This window comes from Panthera tigris, chromosome A2 (assembly GCF_018350195.1).
Source record: "Panthera tigris isolate Pti1 chromosome A2, P.tigris_Pti1_mat1.1, whole genome shotgun sequence".
NCBI classification, from domain to species: domain Eukaryota; kingdom Metazoa; phylum Chordata; class Mammalia; order Carnivora; family Felidae; genus Panthera; species Panthera tigris.
The window spans coordinates 57534343-57553530 of NC_056661.1; the positions used below are offsets into that span (position 1 = coordinate 57534343).

General features: G+C 50.6%; 1 protein-coding gene across 1 annotated transcript; it reads right to left on the bottom strand.

Annotated features, from left to right (window-relative positions):
• Nucleotides 1-1323: 1323 nt before the first annotated feature.
• Nucleotides 1324-18430, bottom strand: SEC61A1 (SEC61 translocon subunit alpha 1). Its single transcript, XM_007097376.2, has 12 exons — nt 17875-18430; nt 17547-17614; nt 14521-14586; nt 14353-14431; nt 13261-13392; nt 11457-11566; nt 11008-11161; nt 7264-7424; nt 5825-6022; nt 5361-5552; nt 4895-4971; nt 1324-3439 (listed from the first exon to the last, which is right to left on the bottom strand). The coding sequence occupies exons 1-12, from the start codon at nt 17879-17881 to the stop codon at nt 3253-3255; spliced, it is 1431 nt and encodes a 476-aa protein (XP_007097438.1). The 5' UTR covers nt 17882-18430; the 3' UTR covers nt 1324-3252.
• Nucleotides 18431-19188: the final 758 nt, after the last annotated feature.

The following is a 19188-nucleotide window of genomic DNA, read 5'->3' on the forward strand; positions in this document are numbered from 1 at the left end:
GTGAGCTGAGGCAGAGCCTGGCACCCCGAGCCACATACACGGCTGCTCCAACATGGGCTCCACTTATTCGGCTCCCAGGTTGAGGCCGGTCTGGTCACAGGCCCAGCCAAATCGCCCAGGCAGCGAGAGAGGGTGCAGTGCCTCTCTGGGGGTGGGAGCTTCTCTGACTTGAGTTTCTGGACGTCACAGCCAGGGACCCTACCTGCTTGCCTGGCTCCCATCGGGGGTCTCAGCCCGTTCTGGCAGCCAGCAGTCTGGAGGGAGCACAGGGCAGGTTGGCCACACACCCCATCTTGGGCGCACCCTCAGCCCAGCTCTGACAGGGGGCTTCTGCAGGGTCAGGCTCCAACACCTGTCCTTCCAGGGGTCCCAGAGGGACATCCTGCCCTGGCCCAAGCCCATCTCAGAAATCAGAAGTTGTTTTTTTTTTTTTTTAAGTAGGCTCCACATCCAGCGTGAAGCCCCATGTGGGGCTTGAACTCATGACCCAAAGATTAAGACCTGAGCTGGGATTGAGAGTTGGACACTTAACCGACTGAGCCACCCAGGTGCCCCAGAAATCGGTTTTCCAAGACAAAGTCTAAGGTTGTCCTTGGAACACTGAGGCTGGAGCCCAGCTAAGGAGAAAGGGTCCTGCCCACCGGTCACTCGGGAGTCACTGAGGCAGCACCAGGCCGGTGGTGGTGGCAGAGGGTCCGGGGTGAGGCACCATCCAGAAGCTTGTCAGCTTCAAAACCAGGCAGGCAAGTGGGAAGTTTTCCTCTCACATCACCCTGGGAACATGCGCTATTCTCCTCAGGGTGGAATCCCTCGGGAAGACTTCCACACGCCCATCCCAGGGGAGCAGTCATCATGTCAGCCCCCGCCATCTTCGTGATGCTGGGGTCCAGGACAGGGTGGAGACCCTCCTGGCTTAGCTACAGGTCTGGCTGATCAGTGGCTGGATGTATAGCGATGTCTGCCGTCACAGCCTAGGGCAACGGTACCCCTTGGCCTGGACAGGGCGGGAGGGCGCTGCATGGGTACGGCGTGATGGGCTGCATTCACAGGGGTGACACCTGTCTACTCCCTCGCTTCTGGGAGGACCCGGCACTTCACCCGTGTTTCTCTTCACCAAAACCCTGGGCGTGCAGCTGACACACCCCCAGGAGAAGCACGTTTCCCAGGGGCTACGCCTGCCCGGGGAGGGACTTCCGTCTAGTGGAGACTGGGGCACCCTGTGCAAAACCAGGACTCAACCACACCTCACACACACCCGAAGGGCACCCAGCTCTTCTCTCGCCGGCCTTCCTGGGAACTGTAAACCAAGAGAACGTGACCAAGTGGCTTGTAAAAAGTTGGCTTTATTTGTCACTTATTCACCTTAACTCAGTTATGCCATTACGGCGTCCACAGTGACAGTCCCCTGGAAGCTGGGGTCGGCCCCCACCCACCATGATCATGGACCACAGAGTACGAGCCCCGCGGGGCCCCACCCACGAGGCGGGCGCTCCCGGCGTTGCCACGCATGGGCTCGCACAGACTGTGCGTCTCGGGGAGGCATTGAGTCTCTGCTCAGGACTGGGTCTGACAAGGCCACGTGTGATATGGTGGTATGCCCTGGACTGGGGGTCGACAGACCTGCCGGGCCCATCCTGGTTCTGCCGCTGGCTTGCCGGGTGGCTTTAGGCAAGTCGCTTTTTGTCCCTCGGTTGGTTTGTTTCCTGGTTAGCGCTGCTAGTGAGGTCTCCTAGGACTCCGACTCAGACGGGCGCCGGCCCTGTCACCTCTGCTGAGTCGTGACCATGGCTCTGTGCTTCGAAGGCCTCTGTGTGCCTGCTGCTGGTGGGGCGTCTCCTTCCGCAGGGCCCCAGGTGCTCCCTTTTTAGAACCGGGGCTTCTTCCGGTGAGAACCCCTCAGGGTTGCGGTGCCTGACTCTACTGTCCCTGCTGCCAAGCACAGCCTGTCCCCTGAGGAGCCTTCCTAAAGGCCTCAGAAAAGGTTCCAATTCCTAAAATCTAGGTCCTCTGTTACTGCAAACAGAACTTAATTTAGACATAATTGTGAGTCTTTTCATTCCAAACACACTGGAGCCACTTACAAAAAAACAAAACAAAACAAACCCAAACACCAAAAAACCCGAAGCCCTCTGACCCGGATCTCATCATGGATCTGAGGCCCGAGTCCTCCTCTCTGCTGGGTGGTCCTGATGGAAGTCGACAGGAGACGGGTGGCATCTAGTCACTTACTTTACATGCATTTGGTCCCAGGCACAATAAAAAAAGTGCTAAAAACATGATAGGAAGTCCTCAGCCTGGAAGGCAGCGGTGCTGCGACAGCCAAGCTGCTGCCTTTCCACGTCTGTGTGCGTCTCCCTAGGGGTGAGCGGGAGGCCCGTCCGGCGACAACCAGAAGGACTGGACAGACACACATCACTCCAAGGGACCTCTATGCAACGTCCACCTGGCTTGGGTCAGCCACAACGCCATAAAAGCTGGTGACTCCTGGCCCCGCTCGATCAGGGGACACAAACCGACTACAGACAGACATGGTGGAGCCAAGCCGACTCTGTGCTTTTCAGCCTCAAAGCCCGACTAGAACAGTCAATGAGAAGAGCCAACAGGCACATGCAGAAAAATTAACAGACGGCCCAAGAGCGTCTTCTGGAAAATCCATCCCTTTCTTTTGGAAGAAGCTTGGTCCTAAAAAACTACTTATAAAAAAGGAAGACAATTGTGTCTTCCAGAAAAACAGTTTTAAGCCAGATATTCCCACCCCTGATTGTGAAAGGGACTCACTAGTGAGTCCTCCAGAAAACATGATTTGCTCTCAGCCTCGTGCCCTGTGGCCACGACGTAGACACTGCCACAGGGTTTGTGCTTCTAACCAACAGGACATTCCCTTGGTGGGGGAACAGCTCAGACCACTGCAGCCGCCTACGGCACTGAGCAGGTGCAAAGGTTACAACAAAAGTTACATGGACACTTGGGGATGGTCACTTACCACCCCCACCTCTGGCAGTCAGCTCAATAAAACCTCAGTTCTACCGTTCTTTCTGCCAATGCCAGAATAAAAAGCAAAATTTCAAACTGGAAAAATTCTAGCACTTTACAAAGTGGAATGAAAGAATATGAAATTCAAAACCATTATTAAACAAAAGTCCCGGTGCCGTAGCAGCACTCCCTGTATGAGCACCCCACGGTGAGGTCTCGCTGTTCCCTTCCCCCACAATTCCGTGCACGGCCCCTCTCCCTGGTCCGGGGAGACAGGGCTCAGAACAGAAGGGCCCCCATGCTGCCGACCTCGCTCTGCTCCTTCACGAAGATTTCAAAGTACTGGTAGATGATCGTGACCGCGAGCAAGATCCCGGTTCCAGACCCGATGGCGCCCAGGAAGTCGGCCAGGACGGAGAGGGCCCCGATGCACAGCCCGCCGAAGGCTGCGGCAGTGGGGATGTACCTGGGGAGCAGGGGGGGGGGGGGGGGCCGGTCAGCCACGTGGCACCATGCAGAGTCCCCCGGCCGGGCCATCCGACACGCCCACCTCTGATTCAAGACCCTGACTCCTTACAGGCTACTCCACTACCTCCTTGAACCTTCACCTACGTCACGGCTTGTTGGTCTAGACTGGGGCTGTGCTGTCCAGTGAGTGCCGTGTATGGCTCGTGAAACAGGACTAGTCCAGATCGAGATGGTAAAGGCCTCACGTGAGGTTTTGAAGACAAGAACGTAAAATCTCAATATGCTTTTTCTTATGTTAACTACAAGTTAAAGAATGATATTCTAGACATAACTGGATTAAATAAAATATACTATGAAATTTCATTTCACCAGTTTCTTCTTAAGATATAGTCTACATACGACATTTTATTAGTTTCAGGTATATTCTTACTTTTTTCAGGTGGCCGCTAGAAAATTTAAAATTTCCCACGTAGCTTGCAACCTATTATGACTGAACAGTGACATCAATGCAGAGGGCTCAGAGAATTCTTAAAACTGCCCTGCTAGAGATCTGGAAACAATCCAAAACTTGCAGCACTGGCTTCCCCTGTGGTTGCTTCCTTTAGGTGAGGTGAGCAAGCTACGGGCCACAGGACAAACCTTGTCGGCCACCTCATTCTGTGAACAGTTTTCCAGGAACACAGCCTCCTTCATTCGTGTACTGTGCACGGCTGCTTCCCAGAGGCATTGGAAGAAGAACTCACAACAGAGGCTAATGGCTTGAAAAGCTTGAGACACCCATGCAGCCCCCAGAGACAGCTCACACTGTAACCGCCTGTCTATGAAGACGGGGTGCGGACAGCACGGTGATGTGTAAGCACCCTAAGGGGCCAGCCTGGGGCTTTCTCCGACCCCGAACCCCCACACCCTCCTCCTGCAGCTGGTTACCAAGCGCTGCAGCCAGTCTCTCCTCCATGTCCCCAAGTCCCTGCGGCACTCGGGACCCCGCGCCGCCATGCTCACCCAAACTCCCACAGTGGCCTCTCAGTCAGCCTCACCTCCCTCTGGTGGGTCTGCCTCCAGCGCTGAGCTTCCTGAAGGGACCCGGGGCGCTGCCCCTTCCCTGCGCGGCCTTGTTAGCCTCACCTCCACCTTGGCCCTCATCTGCACTCAGAGCATAAGTGGGGTCCCCGTGCCCCAGTGGCCAGCTCACCGTCCTGTGACAGTGGGGCCGTGTGCCGCTGCCTTGCTCCCTGGTGGCTCCTTCTCCGAGGAGAGGGGCTACACGCACTTACTTTTTCTATTTCCGGTCCCCAGCAGCTGGCAAGCTCACAGTTACAGATGCAGGGGTCTTTCCTATCCCGTTACCCAAGGGTAAGAGTTAATAAACCCGAAGTCCCTAAGCCCGATCCGGATGCTGAGTGTGTAAGGAAACCACAAACACAAAGTCTGGGGACCTGGGGCCAGTACTCACCGATTGAGCTCATGGACCATGGAAGTCTCTCGGTGGCCCCTCATCACCATCTGCTGCTCCTTTAGCTGCTTTGCAACCTGCGTGACGCCCACCAAAGAGACAACATTAAACCCTAAACTTGAAATTGAAGGGAAGGCAGCGGTCTCCTGGCGGCACTCGGCCCTCACCGCTTTCCGTTTCCACCCCCCTCAGCGCTCACACGGGTAACTCTGACACCTGCTGCTAAGGCGAGTCCCACAGTTTGGCTCCAGCTTCCCAAACCGAGTGCTCATTTACTTTTGGGCTTTATCTCTGGCCATCAACGCTTCACAATTGCCCCGCAAGAGGACGAGGGGTGTGCGGGCATTCACAGGCCGCTCTCTCAGGAAGAGGTGAGGAGTGGAGTCTCTGTATGCCACTAAGGGGTGACGGCCACTGCTTCCCCATTTAACCGCTTGTCCAGCACCCTACTGTAACTTCTACTCACATCTTTGGCGGAGGAGCCCGAGACCTCAATCCAAGTTTTGGAGAAGAACGCACACGAGCCGAGCATGAACACTATGTACACCACGGCATGGACGGGGTCTTCTAGCACGGAGCCGAAAGACTCTGGAGGGGACAGGTAATAGCACAGGCCACCAACCGGATAAGCACGTGCGGGACCCCCGGAAGAAGTATCCTGGAAAGAATATGCGGAAAACCTATGGGTGCCACCTTGTCATACCTTAGCATCAAGACACAAATAGTTCCGAGCAGACGGAAGGCAGTTTTGCTCAAGTGCCCGCAGTGTGGTTCACGCATGGACAAGAAAATTTAACGCGCTGAATTTGTAAAAGGCACGATTAGGAAAAACCTCTGGGTGACATATTTGGTCAAGAGCAAGACACATGGACGCACACACTGCCACTTGCCACAGCACTGACACAGACTGCTTCGAGCAGCTGTACTTACAGACCAAGTGCCCAGGAGGCTGACCAGCAGGTTGCCACTGAAGCGGGCGGACAGCATCTGGGAGATGACGTACAGGTTGGACACCAGGGCGGACTGCAGGATGATGGGGATGTTGGAGGTGTAGAAGAGCTTGATAGGGTACGTGTTGTACTGGCCTCGGTACCGGGCCGACTTGATGGGCAGGTCCACGCGGAAGCCCTGAAGAGCCAAACGGAGCGAAATGGCCCTCAGAGCCTCATCCGGCCGGTTGCCCAGGACGGCCCGGCATGGTGCAGCCGGGGACAGCCTCGAGAGAGCCGGCCCGGAGCATGGGTTCCGGGGCTCTTGTGGTCCTGCCTTACCCGCCTCCCCACCTGGGGACACCTGAACAGAAGGTTCCTAGAAACACTGGCGTAAACACGCACCAAACCCCAGCAGAGTGAAATTATCCCACTTTTGTCAAAAACCAAAGTCCAGCACGTCACATTCACCTCTCTGCAGGATTCAGAGAGAATCCGGAGAGACGTGCGCCTGAGTCCCGGGGGCGCCTCCCTCGCCTGTGCTTTCTGTGGCCACCACGGCCTCTGCCTCACTCCCCACAACAGCCTTTTAGGACATTTCTGATCATAAACAGAAAAGCTAAGCTCTTCTAGGAATTCAGCCTCTCCCTCTGAAACCCCTGAGAAGAGAAAGGGTTTCTTTCCTTTTGTTTTCACAAACTCCCAGTGCCTAGAACAGGGCTCAGAATACATACGATTTCAAATAAAATGTTCACGCTCCAAGTCAAGTAGTTGCCAAGCCCCCAATAAATGCACTTGTTAGTAACGAGGCTTCTAAGTCTCAGCTGAAGGACCAGAACTGTTAAGCCCTCAGAAAAAGCATTTGCCTGGTTTAAATACCCTTTCGACTGCTTCCTCAACTGTTGTCCCTCCTTATCAATAAATACCAGAATACAAAGCAGCCAATCAAACAATAAAAAGATTAATCTGACCCCAGAACAGGAAACAGCAGTTCAAGTCCCTCGTGCAGACGCATGTGACACAGACTGATAATTTGGAAGGTAAGAGGAAGGCCTTTTCCAAGATGAGGCTACTGCCTGCAATTACTACACAACCTTCGGGTAACACACAGACGAGGTTTTAGAGCTTGGTTACTTCTCATTTCCCCTGAACTAAGAACTTAAAGATAGATCTTCTCTGTCTGCTGACAGGCCCGACCCAAGGGAACACGATTTCAGGAACGTTCTGCCTAAACTGTGTTTAGCGCAGTCAAGTTCTGACTCAGTGGGAGGAACCTGTGCCGCTCGCATGGAATGCGTGCCCTTCAAACGCCATCTCATTTCAGTGCGTCGTAATGGGATGTGCGCCACCCCGGGGTGAGGATGGGGGACACGCACACCAAGGCGCTCTGAAACTTAAATGCAGTCCATCAAAACTCGCCATGGCCGGATCTGGACGCACCTGGAAGTAGATCACCACTGCGAAGACAAAGATGGTGGCGATCAGATTCATGAGGTTGGGGAGATTCTGGCGGTAGAAGGCCTCTCGAAGGGCTCGGACCTTGTCAGTGCGTGTGGCCAGCAGATGGAACAGTGCGATGATGGCACCTTCGAATTCCATTCCTGTTGGCGAAGGAGAGGACGCATGTGGTAAAGAAACAAACCACCAACTAAATTTGGCTCTGAGGATCTTGGTAGCCAGAAAGAGTAAGCCCTACCATTCGCAGTGCCTGCTCCTATAACCACAGGGAGAGAGTTCTCTCACACCTCTCTCATTCTGTAACCTGCAGAAATGGGCCATTCTACTTTTTGACTTAACTGATCTCAAATCTTCGACATATAGGAGTCAATGGCTACCAGATGCCTGGCATGATGATCGATTACAAAATCACATCAGCAGGGTCTGCTGAACTCCCGCTGCAGCGGTCTCCACTGCAGAGTGGCCTCCCAGCTGTCAGATCCTCCTCCTGGAGACGCCCAGGCAGCACGAGGAGCAGGCTGGCCCTGACAAGGCGGGGCTCGGACTCTGCTCCCTACACAGACAGCTGAGCGGAAAGGACCACACGTGTGCCTACCACACGGCGGATCCGAATCCGAGTTCACGCCTTACCCTGAGAGGGTGTGGAAGGAGGCAGCCCGGTCACAGGGCCAAGAAACCAAGGCCCCGAGGCAGACTGAGCTTACCCAGACACCGAAGGAAAAGAGCAAGTGTGGGCACCTGACCTGAGCAGCAGGCAGCACAGGGGCAAGTGAGAGGGCCTGGGTGCACGGGGCAGCAGCAGGGCCTAGGAGTGTATACGTTTTCAGGAAATTTACATAAACTGAACACACAAAAGCTAACGCCAGAAACGGGAGCATTGCATTACTGTGACTGACCACTGCTGACCCAGGACAGTCTAACTATCCTGTGACAGACGTCTGGCACTCATGCACAAAGCTAGTGCCACATCCAGGCCACGGTCTCCGAGGACTGGTAGCGGGTACTGGGAACAGTGGCATGTGGTGCGCCTTGGTCCTGTGCTGCGACAGCGTTTGCTCGTTTCTGACGCGTGGTGACTGGTGCCACACGTCACGTCTCCCTCTGGCTTCTCCTGGACCGTTCTGAGACGACACTTTAGGTCAACCATCTAATGGGCATCACCACTGACCTCTTCTGGATGTGGCTTCTATGGAAGCAACACTTGTTCCCAACTGTCAGGAATTCCTCCCCTCACCTTATGATGCCGTCCTCAGTCATGTGACTGGCCCATCTTCCTAGGGCAGAGTTCAGGGATCTTAAAGCTGGAGCCAGGACAAGCGCTTACTTCACAGAGGACACCCCAGCTGCCCAGGAAGGGGGAACACCCTCTGCCCTCTGTCAACACTGCCCCACCCCCACACCTCTGATCTCAACTCTGATTCCTCTCCCCCTTGTTCATTCTGCGCCAGCTGACCTGGAACACCGGCTACATTCTCACCTTAGGGCCTTTGTAGCTGCTCGTTCCCTCCACATGGGACATTCTTCCCCCACAGTCACGGGGCTCCCTCCCCTCTAAAGGACTTTGTTCCAACGGAGGGTTGGGAGGATGGACATGGTGGGGGTGGGGGAATCTTCTTGATCACCCAGACTAACCCTGCGACAACCTTCCTGGCATTTCATCTTTTTCCTCTGCCTTGTTTTTCCCCAAGGTACCTGTCCCAACACCTAACCTACATAGTACTCGGCTCCCTTCATATTCCCAGTGCCTAGAACAGCGCCTGGTCCTTAACAGATGCCTGGCCAATACTTTTTCAGTGAAGGGTGATGCTAGGGTTAAGCTGTAGTTCTCCTAATTTTTAATACAATCATTTCTCAAAATTCGTTACCTGCTGAATCTCTGGGAACAAGACTGGGTTTCCAAGGGCGAAGTGTCACTTCGAGGGCACAGGCAGTTTTGTACCTGCATGGTCCCTGCTAATCCCATTTGTGCTGTCCCCACTTGCCCACGGAGTGGCTATTCTCCCAGACCTGAGAGGGTCACAGTAAGTAACCTATTTCCATGTGCCCAATAGAGCTTCAGATGTGCTGCCATGCTGCCTTCTCAGTCCTGTGACCTCTGTGACCTGTGCCCTCCTCCAGGGTCCAGTCCTCATGAACCCCCTCTCCTGTTCCCTTCACCCCATGGCTCCCACGGTGACACTCACCGCCCACACACGTGGCTGTGGAGTGACCCTTCCTGGCTGCATCGTCTCTCCAGCTCGGTCCCAAAACTACCAGCTGACAGCATGACACTTTTATTTTAAAACCAGAAACAAACCTGACTTTGCTTCACAATTTTCAATCACCCTCGAAAGAACCTCCATTGTCCCACCTCTTACACGCTGTTCTCCTCGTGCCCTCGCTCAATGTTTTCTACGACAGGTTGGCTCATCAAAGCTGAAGGACTGATTAGCTCCCTGGCTTTGCTCTCTGCTCATCTCCCCCAGTCCAGGGTGAATCATTCCTTCCACACCCCAACTCTCAGTGCCTCATGGCCTGCTCCTGAATAGAGGGTGGCACAGTGGCCAGAAAGCCCTGGCTGGTGGCTTCTACTATCCCTTCACCGTCCTGCCTTTTCACACCCATTCCTGAAAAGCCCTGACCTCCTTCCCACCTTCCAGCTTCTCCTAATCTGCCCTGAATTTCCTAAAATTCCAGGAAGTGCCCAGGGAGGAATCAAGTCCACTCCTCTCTGAGGCCCTTCTGACATTTCCTATGTCCAGTTACACTCTTTTCCTTGTAATCTATGGGATGCAAGTGGCCCTCATTTGTCCAGGGACCTACTTTCAGTCTCACAAATGAGACCATGTGGTCTCTGGAGGCCAGGGACTGTTTCCAGCAGTCAGTTCAAAGAAAAATACTCAAATATGCATGAATATTGACTTCTCATGGGACTCTTCCGAGTGAACAGCATATTTAGTGACGAAAAAAACTTGATTTTTCTTTTCTAGTAAGTCATACTTCCCTAAATGTTTAGAAAGTTTTGTTAAAAACACTGCCTGTAACAAGATTTCCCTTCCTTATAGGTATAACGTGGAACACCGACATGCAGTATGCACCTACTTTGAGCCACATATCCCTGAGTTCATGTTATTTCTCACTTAATCCTGGCACCCATGGCCACTTACTACTACCGGCAACAGCCAGGATTTAAACCCCGGTAAGCTCCAAGTTCAGACCTCTCTCACAAAACTGCCCTTTGCATGACCAAGTGCAGTAATTTCATTTTTAAAAACGTATTCGCTGTGAGCAACTACCAAGATACGTCAAGATGAATGTGTGTGGATGTGCTGTAACAACAGTGGAACTGGAAACAACCTCAGTGCCCATCAGAAAAAAACTGGTTATGACAAGTGTTGCTTTAGCCTCGCAACACAAGTTCATACTGTGCTAAGGAAAATGAGCCAGAGCTATTTATTCCAGCATGGCAAATGTCCATGAAACGCTCACATGAAAAAGGCAAATTACGTATGTTTATGAGCACAAACCTATCTGTGTTTAAAAATTTCTACAGATAGAAGTTACTCTAAACCAAACCAAAGCAAACCAAACCAACGAAAACAACTCTGCAGATCCACAGAGAAAAATCAGAAGAGATGTATAAAACCGAAAATTTTTCCTTGGAAGGAGGGGGACTACTGTTTCCTGCTTTGCGCACATTGGTACTTTTTACTGAACCCCATCCCCAGAGAAGGCCAGGACCCTTACCTCGGCCGGTGTTTACAGTGGTGGGGCTGAACGCCTTCCACACAATGGTCTCGCAGATGTTAGTGGCAATGAAGAGGGAAATCCCGGAGCCCAGGCCGTACCCTTTTTGCAGAAGTTCATCCAAAAGTAAGACAATTAAGCCAGCAACAAAGAGCTGTGAAAATTAAAAAAAGAAAAAAAAAATTAAAAACCCAAACAGACTACGCACTTCTGTTCTTCATGGGCATAGTTCTCTCCTTCTGCAGTAACGACCTTCCCCGATATAAATGCTAAAGGCAGAGTAGGCCTCGGAGAGTACAGCCTTCCTCTGGCGAACTCAGAAAGGCCAACACAGGGGCTCTGGCTTCCTCTCCTGCTTATTTTAGGCATGCCTCAGATTTGTCACGTGGGAAGTCTAAGTGCGTGTGAGGGACTACTCAAAAGGGGGCATATGTCAGAGTAGCAATTACCTGGATGGTGATTAACAGGCAGATTCCAGCACCCATCTCAGAAGGGTCTCCGTACATTCCTGTCATCACATACACGATGGACTGGCCGATAGTAATGATCATGCCGAATACTGGAAATGAAAAGAAAACGGTGTTCAAAGTGGGACATTGCATGGTCCAGGAGAGAACAGTTACTAAACACCAACTCTGTGCCAGGCACAGCAAAAGACGAAGGTGGAGAGGAAGAATATGGATAATGCCTGCACGGAGATTGGTCCAGGAAACACTCAACAGCCCCATGGCCAAAGCACAAGGTAATTCAAATGCCTTCTAACAAAAGCACGCAGGCTCGTCAATTTCAGCTTCTCCTAAATTCACTTTCCTTTCAGTGAGGGCAGGAGAAAAAGTTGAAACGTGACAAATCTAGTTCTTGATAAAAAGGTGTCGGGCAATCAGGGTGTCTGGAATTAGGTGTCATCCAGAGACACCTGATTTGATGATGGTGCTGACGTGAAGCACCCGAACTCAGGGTAGGTCGCTGGGGCTTGGGAGAGCTCCTTAACTGAAGTCCATGCCCGGGCCCTCTCCAGGCTCATCTGGGTCTGAGTCCAAAACACTGAGTATTAACTCTGGGATAAAGTGACCCCTTCCCAGTTTGTAGTTCATGTGTTTTTTAAGGAAAAACTTCACAGTGCCATCAATTTAGTTACCGGTTTCCTCTGCCACAAAGGTCTTCTGGCCTAAGACACTTTTCTTTTTGTATGCAGACGTGTTTGTTTCTTGTACCTCATGACACTCCATTGTTAGGCACAATGGAATCCATTTGTTTTTATTGGTTCCACAAAACCAAATGGGTTTGGGACTCAATTTCCCTTTTCTGCTTAGTTTGCACATAAAATACAATTTTATTTCAAAGTACCTATCAGATATAGTTTCCATTGGACTTTTTTAAAAGTGCCTAATAAAACTGAAGTCTTAAGACAGAAAAATTTCAAAAAATTGTCCAAGACTGAAGAGAAAACAGCTGGTTTGTACTTTTGAAAAATATTTATGTATATCCTTTTCAATCCTGATTTGTGTCTGAAACTGACATGTCTGAATTGGCTTAGTCTTTCTTGTTCAGTCACTTACCCTCCTAACTTAAGATCTGTAAAACATGCTGGTGTGGAAGAAAATACGGCTGCAGAGGAAACTGTAAACGTCGTTTCCTAGTTAACACATTACACTTCAGAGGCTGAATGTGGTTAATTCTGAGGCCCACTCACTGTTACTAGTAACACGTTATTTGCCATAAAGCAAATACCAATATTCTCCTTACTTTTACAGATGAAAAAACTGAGACTTCAGAGCTGTCACCTAACTTTGTGCGAGGCCACAGAGCTAGGAAATAGCAGAGTTGGAATGAGAGGATCCTTTTCCCCTAAGTTCAATCCTTTCAAACTCCCAGAAGAAGGAAAACAACACTTGTAGAATAACTACTGTGTGCCAGGCACTGAGAGGTTTTACACACACTGTTCAACTGAATTCTTACAACAGCTCTGAAGCATCTCCTTCGAAGTGGTAAGTGGTAAGGAAGAGTGAGACCTCCAAGCCCCACTCCTTCCACTTGATCACATGGTGTCTGGGGCCTGTGACATTGCTTTCCCCTGCCTCATCCCACCCATCCAAGTGCTCTCTCTCACTAACAAAGCCTAACAAGGTGGTGGGCCAAGGAGGTTACCTCGTACAAAAATACCTGTTGTTGTTTTTTTTTTGGTAAACCTGTTTATAGAAAATTTGAATTCCCAACTACAGACATCTGAACATTACCCAAAACCTCACTTACACTTTTGGGCTCCATTGAAGAGAGCTCGATCTTTTGGGGTGTCACCGACTTCAATTATTTTGGCACCAGCCAAGAGCTGCATGATGAGGCCGGAGGTGACAATGGGAGAGATACCCAGCTCCATCAATGTGCCTTGAAGGAAAGGGGAGGCAAAATACAGCCAGTATGAGCTTGGAAAAGCAACCAATTATTAATAACTGAATGAACAAAATTCGACTGTGAACACCGTATACAATGTGTTTCAGTTTGCTAGCGGCAGTTAATTTCGAGAATAATCCCCCAATATCAATGATGAGAGTGTGATTCAATTCATTCCATTCAGTCTGTCAGGCAACATCTTATTCTGTTTAGGAAGTCACGTGGCATTTAAACAGATGAATGCATTTGAATTCACCATAAACAGATTCATTCTGGCTTTACAGAGATAAGAAAGGTTCGTCTCTTCATCAGTTAATAAAAACAGGATAACATTCAAATAATTCCTAGAGTTTGGAAAGAAGGTCTGTACCACTGTATCTAGATGGGAATAAACGTCTACTTCCATTATGCTAAAATGAGCTACGCTTTCAAGGGATTTGAACTTAATTTGAACTATATTTAAAAAATGAGTTAATCAAAAGCAGTATCAACATAAGTGTTCAAAATCCTCCCCCCATAGGTAATGGGTTCAAGTACACAAAACACCGTTACGTATTTTCTTTGACACATACATGTAACCTATACATACGAAAAAAAATGTTGCGGGAAATAAATGACATAGTCCAAAGAATGTTATCAAAACAGGAGAAAGACTGGTACAAATGTCGCCATTTCAGCTGTTTAAAACACATTCTAGTTCTTCCATGCTTTTTTATCCTCTACGACCTAGACTAATCTTGTTAGTACAGGTTTTGTGTTGCATTCAAATACAATTCCGAATGTGACGTTAGGCCTCGGTGCGGAATTTGGCATTTGCTAAGGCTATTCAGCACAGCACGCCAACATTCTTCCCCGACGCCCTCTGAATTCCGCATAAAGCCAAAGCCTGTCATTTAACTGAGGGAGGCCAGGCAGGTCTACACTGCAGGGAAGTGCAGGTGGCCAGGGTCCTACCTCTGTTAGAGGCCAGAATCACTCTCATCCAATAGAAAGGGTCAGCTGAATCTGAAGACATGATTCCGAACAGGGGAATCTGGAAACAAGCGGAGAGAAGGAGTCAGCACACTTAGCCCCAGCCTGCTCTCATCCCCACTCCAATTCTGGGACGTGAGCTGTGCTTACCTGGCAGCATACTAAGAAGATAAAGAGGGTGATTGCGGTCCACAGCACTTTCTCCTTAAACTGAATCTGTAATGGAAGAAGATGAATTCAGGCACGAAGGTATTTTCATAAGCAAATTAATAGACGCGACCTCTACTCGGACCCCTTTCTTGGTTCACCAGACAAGTGAGCGCTGAACACTCCAAACTACGTGCCAAACATAAAACATAAGCACGTGTACTGCATGCTTTCTACGTACAAGACACTTATTCAGAGACCTTCGGATGTACTATCTCATTTGATCCTCTTACCACATGGCATTATCGTCTTTATCGTATGAGAAAACGGAGTCTTAGGAAAGCTAATTTGTCCCAAATCCCACAGCTGAAGTGAGTTTGAGTGCAAAACCCGTGCTCTTAACCACCAGCATTGACACTATAGGATTAGACCCAAGATCAAAGACTGTTGCGACAGAAAGGGATTCCAGAAAGGGATTTCGAAACCAGACTCGCCCTTACAACCAGTGAATATTCAATTCTCATTCGAAAAGCTTTTGTAATTGATAAAATCTTGCAATTCTGTAGGTAACTAATTTGCAATTTGTGATCGTTCAACAGTGTATTTGCTATGAATTAAGGGTAAAACAGTGTAATAAACAATACTGGGGGGGAAGACACCTCTAACCTACTCACTGCCTACTAATGGCACCTATTTAAGACTTTTTCACATTTCCTTGGGTACACAGGTAGGACAGGTGACTATTAGGAATCATTTCATAGATAACTTGTAAGTATCATTAAAGAGTTTAGAACCCGCCACCCCAAGGTCCCTCTAGTAGTAAGTAGTGGTAGCTTTTCCAGGTGTTCTGCCTCTACAACTGCCATCCCTAGTACTTGCTGCCTATACTGCAAGAAAGGTTTCAAAGGGTTTGAAAAACACCATAACTATTGTGTGAGCTGAGGATTCTGATAGGGAAAATACTTTGCGAGCAACAGTGTTAAGTGAACAGAATCGTGTTCTGAAAACCTACTTTTCAACCGGAGGGGAAGAGAAGTCAAGCCTAAGCGAGCTCCGAGTCAGAGTCTGGCTTTCTGGTCTGAACAGAAGCTGCGGTCTTCCCGGACTACCCCTTTTGGCAGGCCCCAACGAGGTCGCAGCACAAAGGTGATGGGCATACAGTGTCTCACACTCCACATGAAGCTGAGCTGAATTCCCAGAACCTTCTTCCTCCTGAGAATGCTCCCCTGCCCACCTGGCACCTCGCTGCACCAAGAAATTAGGCCAAGGGAAGGCGACATCCCTTCAGGCTAACTAGGAACGCAACATACTTGTACTGAAATGATTCTTTAAGGGAAAAAAAGAGTAGATAATTTTTAGAAGACTCCTCATTTTTTTTTTATTTTATTTTTTAATGTTTATTTTTTTGAGACAGAGAGAGACAGAGCATGAACGGGGGAGGGTCAGAGAGAGGGAGACACAGAATCTGAAACAGGCTCCAGGCTCTGAGCTGTCAGCACAGAGCCCGACGCGGGGCTCGAACTCACGGACCGTGAGATCATGACCTAAGCCGAAGTCAGAGCTTAACCGACTGAGCCACCCAGGCGCCCCGACTCCTCATTTCTTAATAACCAAGTCTCCTCTCCTGGACGCAGCCAAATTCAACAGCAAAACTTCAAAAGCACTTATCCCAGTCCTATCTACTTGACCACTGAAATAGCCTCTTGAAACCTTGTCTCCTAGCCCACCCCACACACCCTCTATTGCAAAAGCCTCTAGACCACTCTCCTCTCTACCTACTTCCAGAGCAAGTTTCTAATCATCTGGCCCTTCCATTGCTCCCCACCATCTTTTATGTTCTAGCAATGCGGATCTATAGCTAACACCCTCCCACCTGCTCGTCTTCCTGGTCTTTGCACACCATATATTCCTTATGCCTGGAATTCCTTCTCCTCTCCTCAAAAAAACTTCTATTCTTCCACTAAAACCACCATCAGAAACCACATCTTCCACCGTTAATCCTTCCTGAGCCACTGCTACTCCCGGCACGTATTTCCACTGCTCCATCTACCACACTTAGTCACAAGGCCAAGGATGGACAGCTTTTAAGAGGTTTGTGAAGGGTAGGTCCGAAGCTTGTCGGCCTCCAGAGCCATACCCTTTCTACCTGGCCAGGAGGGTGGGGTGGAGGGGACACCTTTACATTCTGCCCCCTGAAGGCAGCACGCATATGGAGCATTCTTACACAAAATGATTGTAAGTTAAGAAAAAAAAAAAGGTGACTCCAAGAGTAAGTGTCCACGCTGCTGTCAATTACACACACGTACACGTGAATGCATGAGCAACAGTCTGAAAGAATCTAAAAACAAAAATATTTCACTATTCATTCTTTTCAATGCAAGAATCTAAATAAAACTTTCTCGTTGTTTAACAGCTTTACTAACAGTGGCCACACTCGCTATCCTGGGCTGTCGCTGTGCAGGAGCAGAAATTCTGATAAAGGGTCTACATTTTTATCTTCTCCACATTTTATCTTTAACGTGTCTGCCGTAAAAAGTAGGGTTCCCAAAACGCCTTCTTCCCCCCTCAATACTGTGACAGTCTACATACAAACTCATCTATACGGGGAAAAGTGACCGCTCTTGGCCTCTTTTAGCACATGCATACTAAGATCTTCTCCTAGGAAAACACCAACCATAAAGTGCTCCTGGTGGAGGTGAAGAAGGAAGGGTGGGTAACCCAGTCCGAGTATCCTGAGGCTTTTGAGGCCTTATACATTCACAGCCGAGATCCCTTTTTGGGACAGAGCAAACCGAAGGCTTTGTTCCCTAGAGATGCTCCAAATAAAGCACGACTTGATTTCGGTGCAAACTCCCACACAACCCGGTCACCTTTCGACAAAGCTCAGGAGTACACACAACTACACTCCAGGAGGAAGGAACAGGAGACAGAGTTTCCATCTGGCGTGTTGAAGCCATTTTTAATTGTACTGTAAACTTCAAGCGCCCAGTTTCACGAAACCTTCTTTGACGGCGATACGGGGAACTTACCTTCCTCTCCGGCTTCTGAATTTCCGGCAGGATGACACAGAAGGGCTTGATGACTTCCAGAAATTTGACTTTGATGGGAGAAACAAAAGCAGAGTTAGGGCACGTAAAAACCTCCTGCGCTCCCTGGGGAAGCCTTCCGCCCAGCACGAGTTGTAGCAGGGACTAGGGGAGCAGACCGCGCGCGGAGACCACCGAGGGGGCCAGGGGACGCGGGCCTCGTTCTGAGGGGACCCGGGAGGGCCCGGTGGGTGGGCGCTCGCCCGGACCGGTGAGGGGAAGGGCGATCTGATCCTTCCCGGCTTTGCCGCGGCTGCCCCGAGGGACTCACTCGCCATGGCGGCGGCTGTTCAGGCTCCGGGTCCCGCTTCTGCTCCGCTCCGCTCCGAGTGAGGTGACACTGCCCGCGGCCCAGCCCGCTACGGAACGCAGCACCTTCGCCGAGAGACACGTCAGTGCTAGCACCGCGGCGAGCGGCGCGGCGCGGCGCGGGGCGGGGCCGGGGGCGGGTCGCAGGCCGCTTCCGCTTCCTGCCACGCGCCGTGGCGCCGCACCGCCTCCGCCAAGACCACAATTCCCGGCATACAGCGGGGCTCCCGGGGCCTGCCGGGAAGAGGGTGCCCGCCGGCGGGGTGGGGTGGGGCACGCCGGGACTGGGAACCTGCGGCTGCTCAGACCTTGCAAAGTGACAGGGCGGGGAGGAGGGCGGGGTCGGCTGATGGAGAAACTGAGGCAAAGGGTAGAACCCGTCTGCGCCGCAACCCTGTGAGCAAGGCGAAGTCCCAGGTCACTTCTATACCCTTCATAGCACTTATAATTCTGAATTAATGAATAGAGCGTAACCTCCTTTAATCAGGAGCCGTGTCCCGGCGTAGACCTCAGTGCCCGACTCCTACTAGGTTACCCGGCTGGTGGGGCCGTCGGCACACCCTCGTTTGTTGAGTCATTTAGCAAACCCGGAGGCCTGCCCTGGGCACAGGGTCCCAGAAATGATTCCTGTCGGGTCCCTGCAATCTCAGGACGAATGGGAGGAGTTCCTGGAGAGACAGAGGGTCAGAGAAGAACTGGGCAGCTCAGGAAATGGTCTGGCCTGCTAGGGAATCCAGGAGGGCCTCCCGGAGGAGGCTTTTGTGCCACGCCTTGAGGGATACTGCCGATAAGAAATGAGGGAGGAGAGTGCGCCAGGTTGAGAAAACCTTTGTGAGCAAGGCATGGCGGTGTGACTGCCTAAAGATCTATAGGGGAAAATGTCCTGTTTGGAGCAAAGGCTATATGAAGGGAAACAATATGACTTAATGTGCGTTGGAGGATAATGGGTGGGGCAAGGTATGCTAGATGGGGAGTTTGGAATTTATTTCCGAGCCAGGTATACTCACAGGGTAGCACTGAGGGAGAGACTTTATGCTGTGATCATTTAGAGGAAGAGGAGATGGGCGATGCTGGCTGGGGATTAGGGAGGGTTTCAGTGAGCTAAATCGTGACCTGGACCTGGTATAAGTTAGAGGTGCAGATGTGGCAAGATGCATTTTTGTAATAATATTAATTTAGGGTTGCTATTTCTCTTTCCCCCCTCCCTCCCCACTCAGCCAAGATTTGCAAATTCTTGCCTCAGCAATTTTGCTGGGACAGGAAGTCTTTTTTTGAG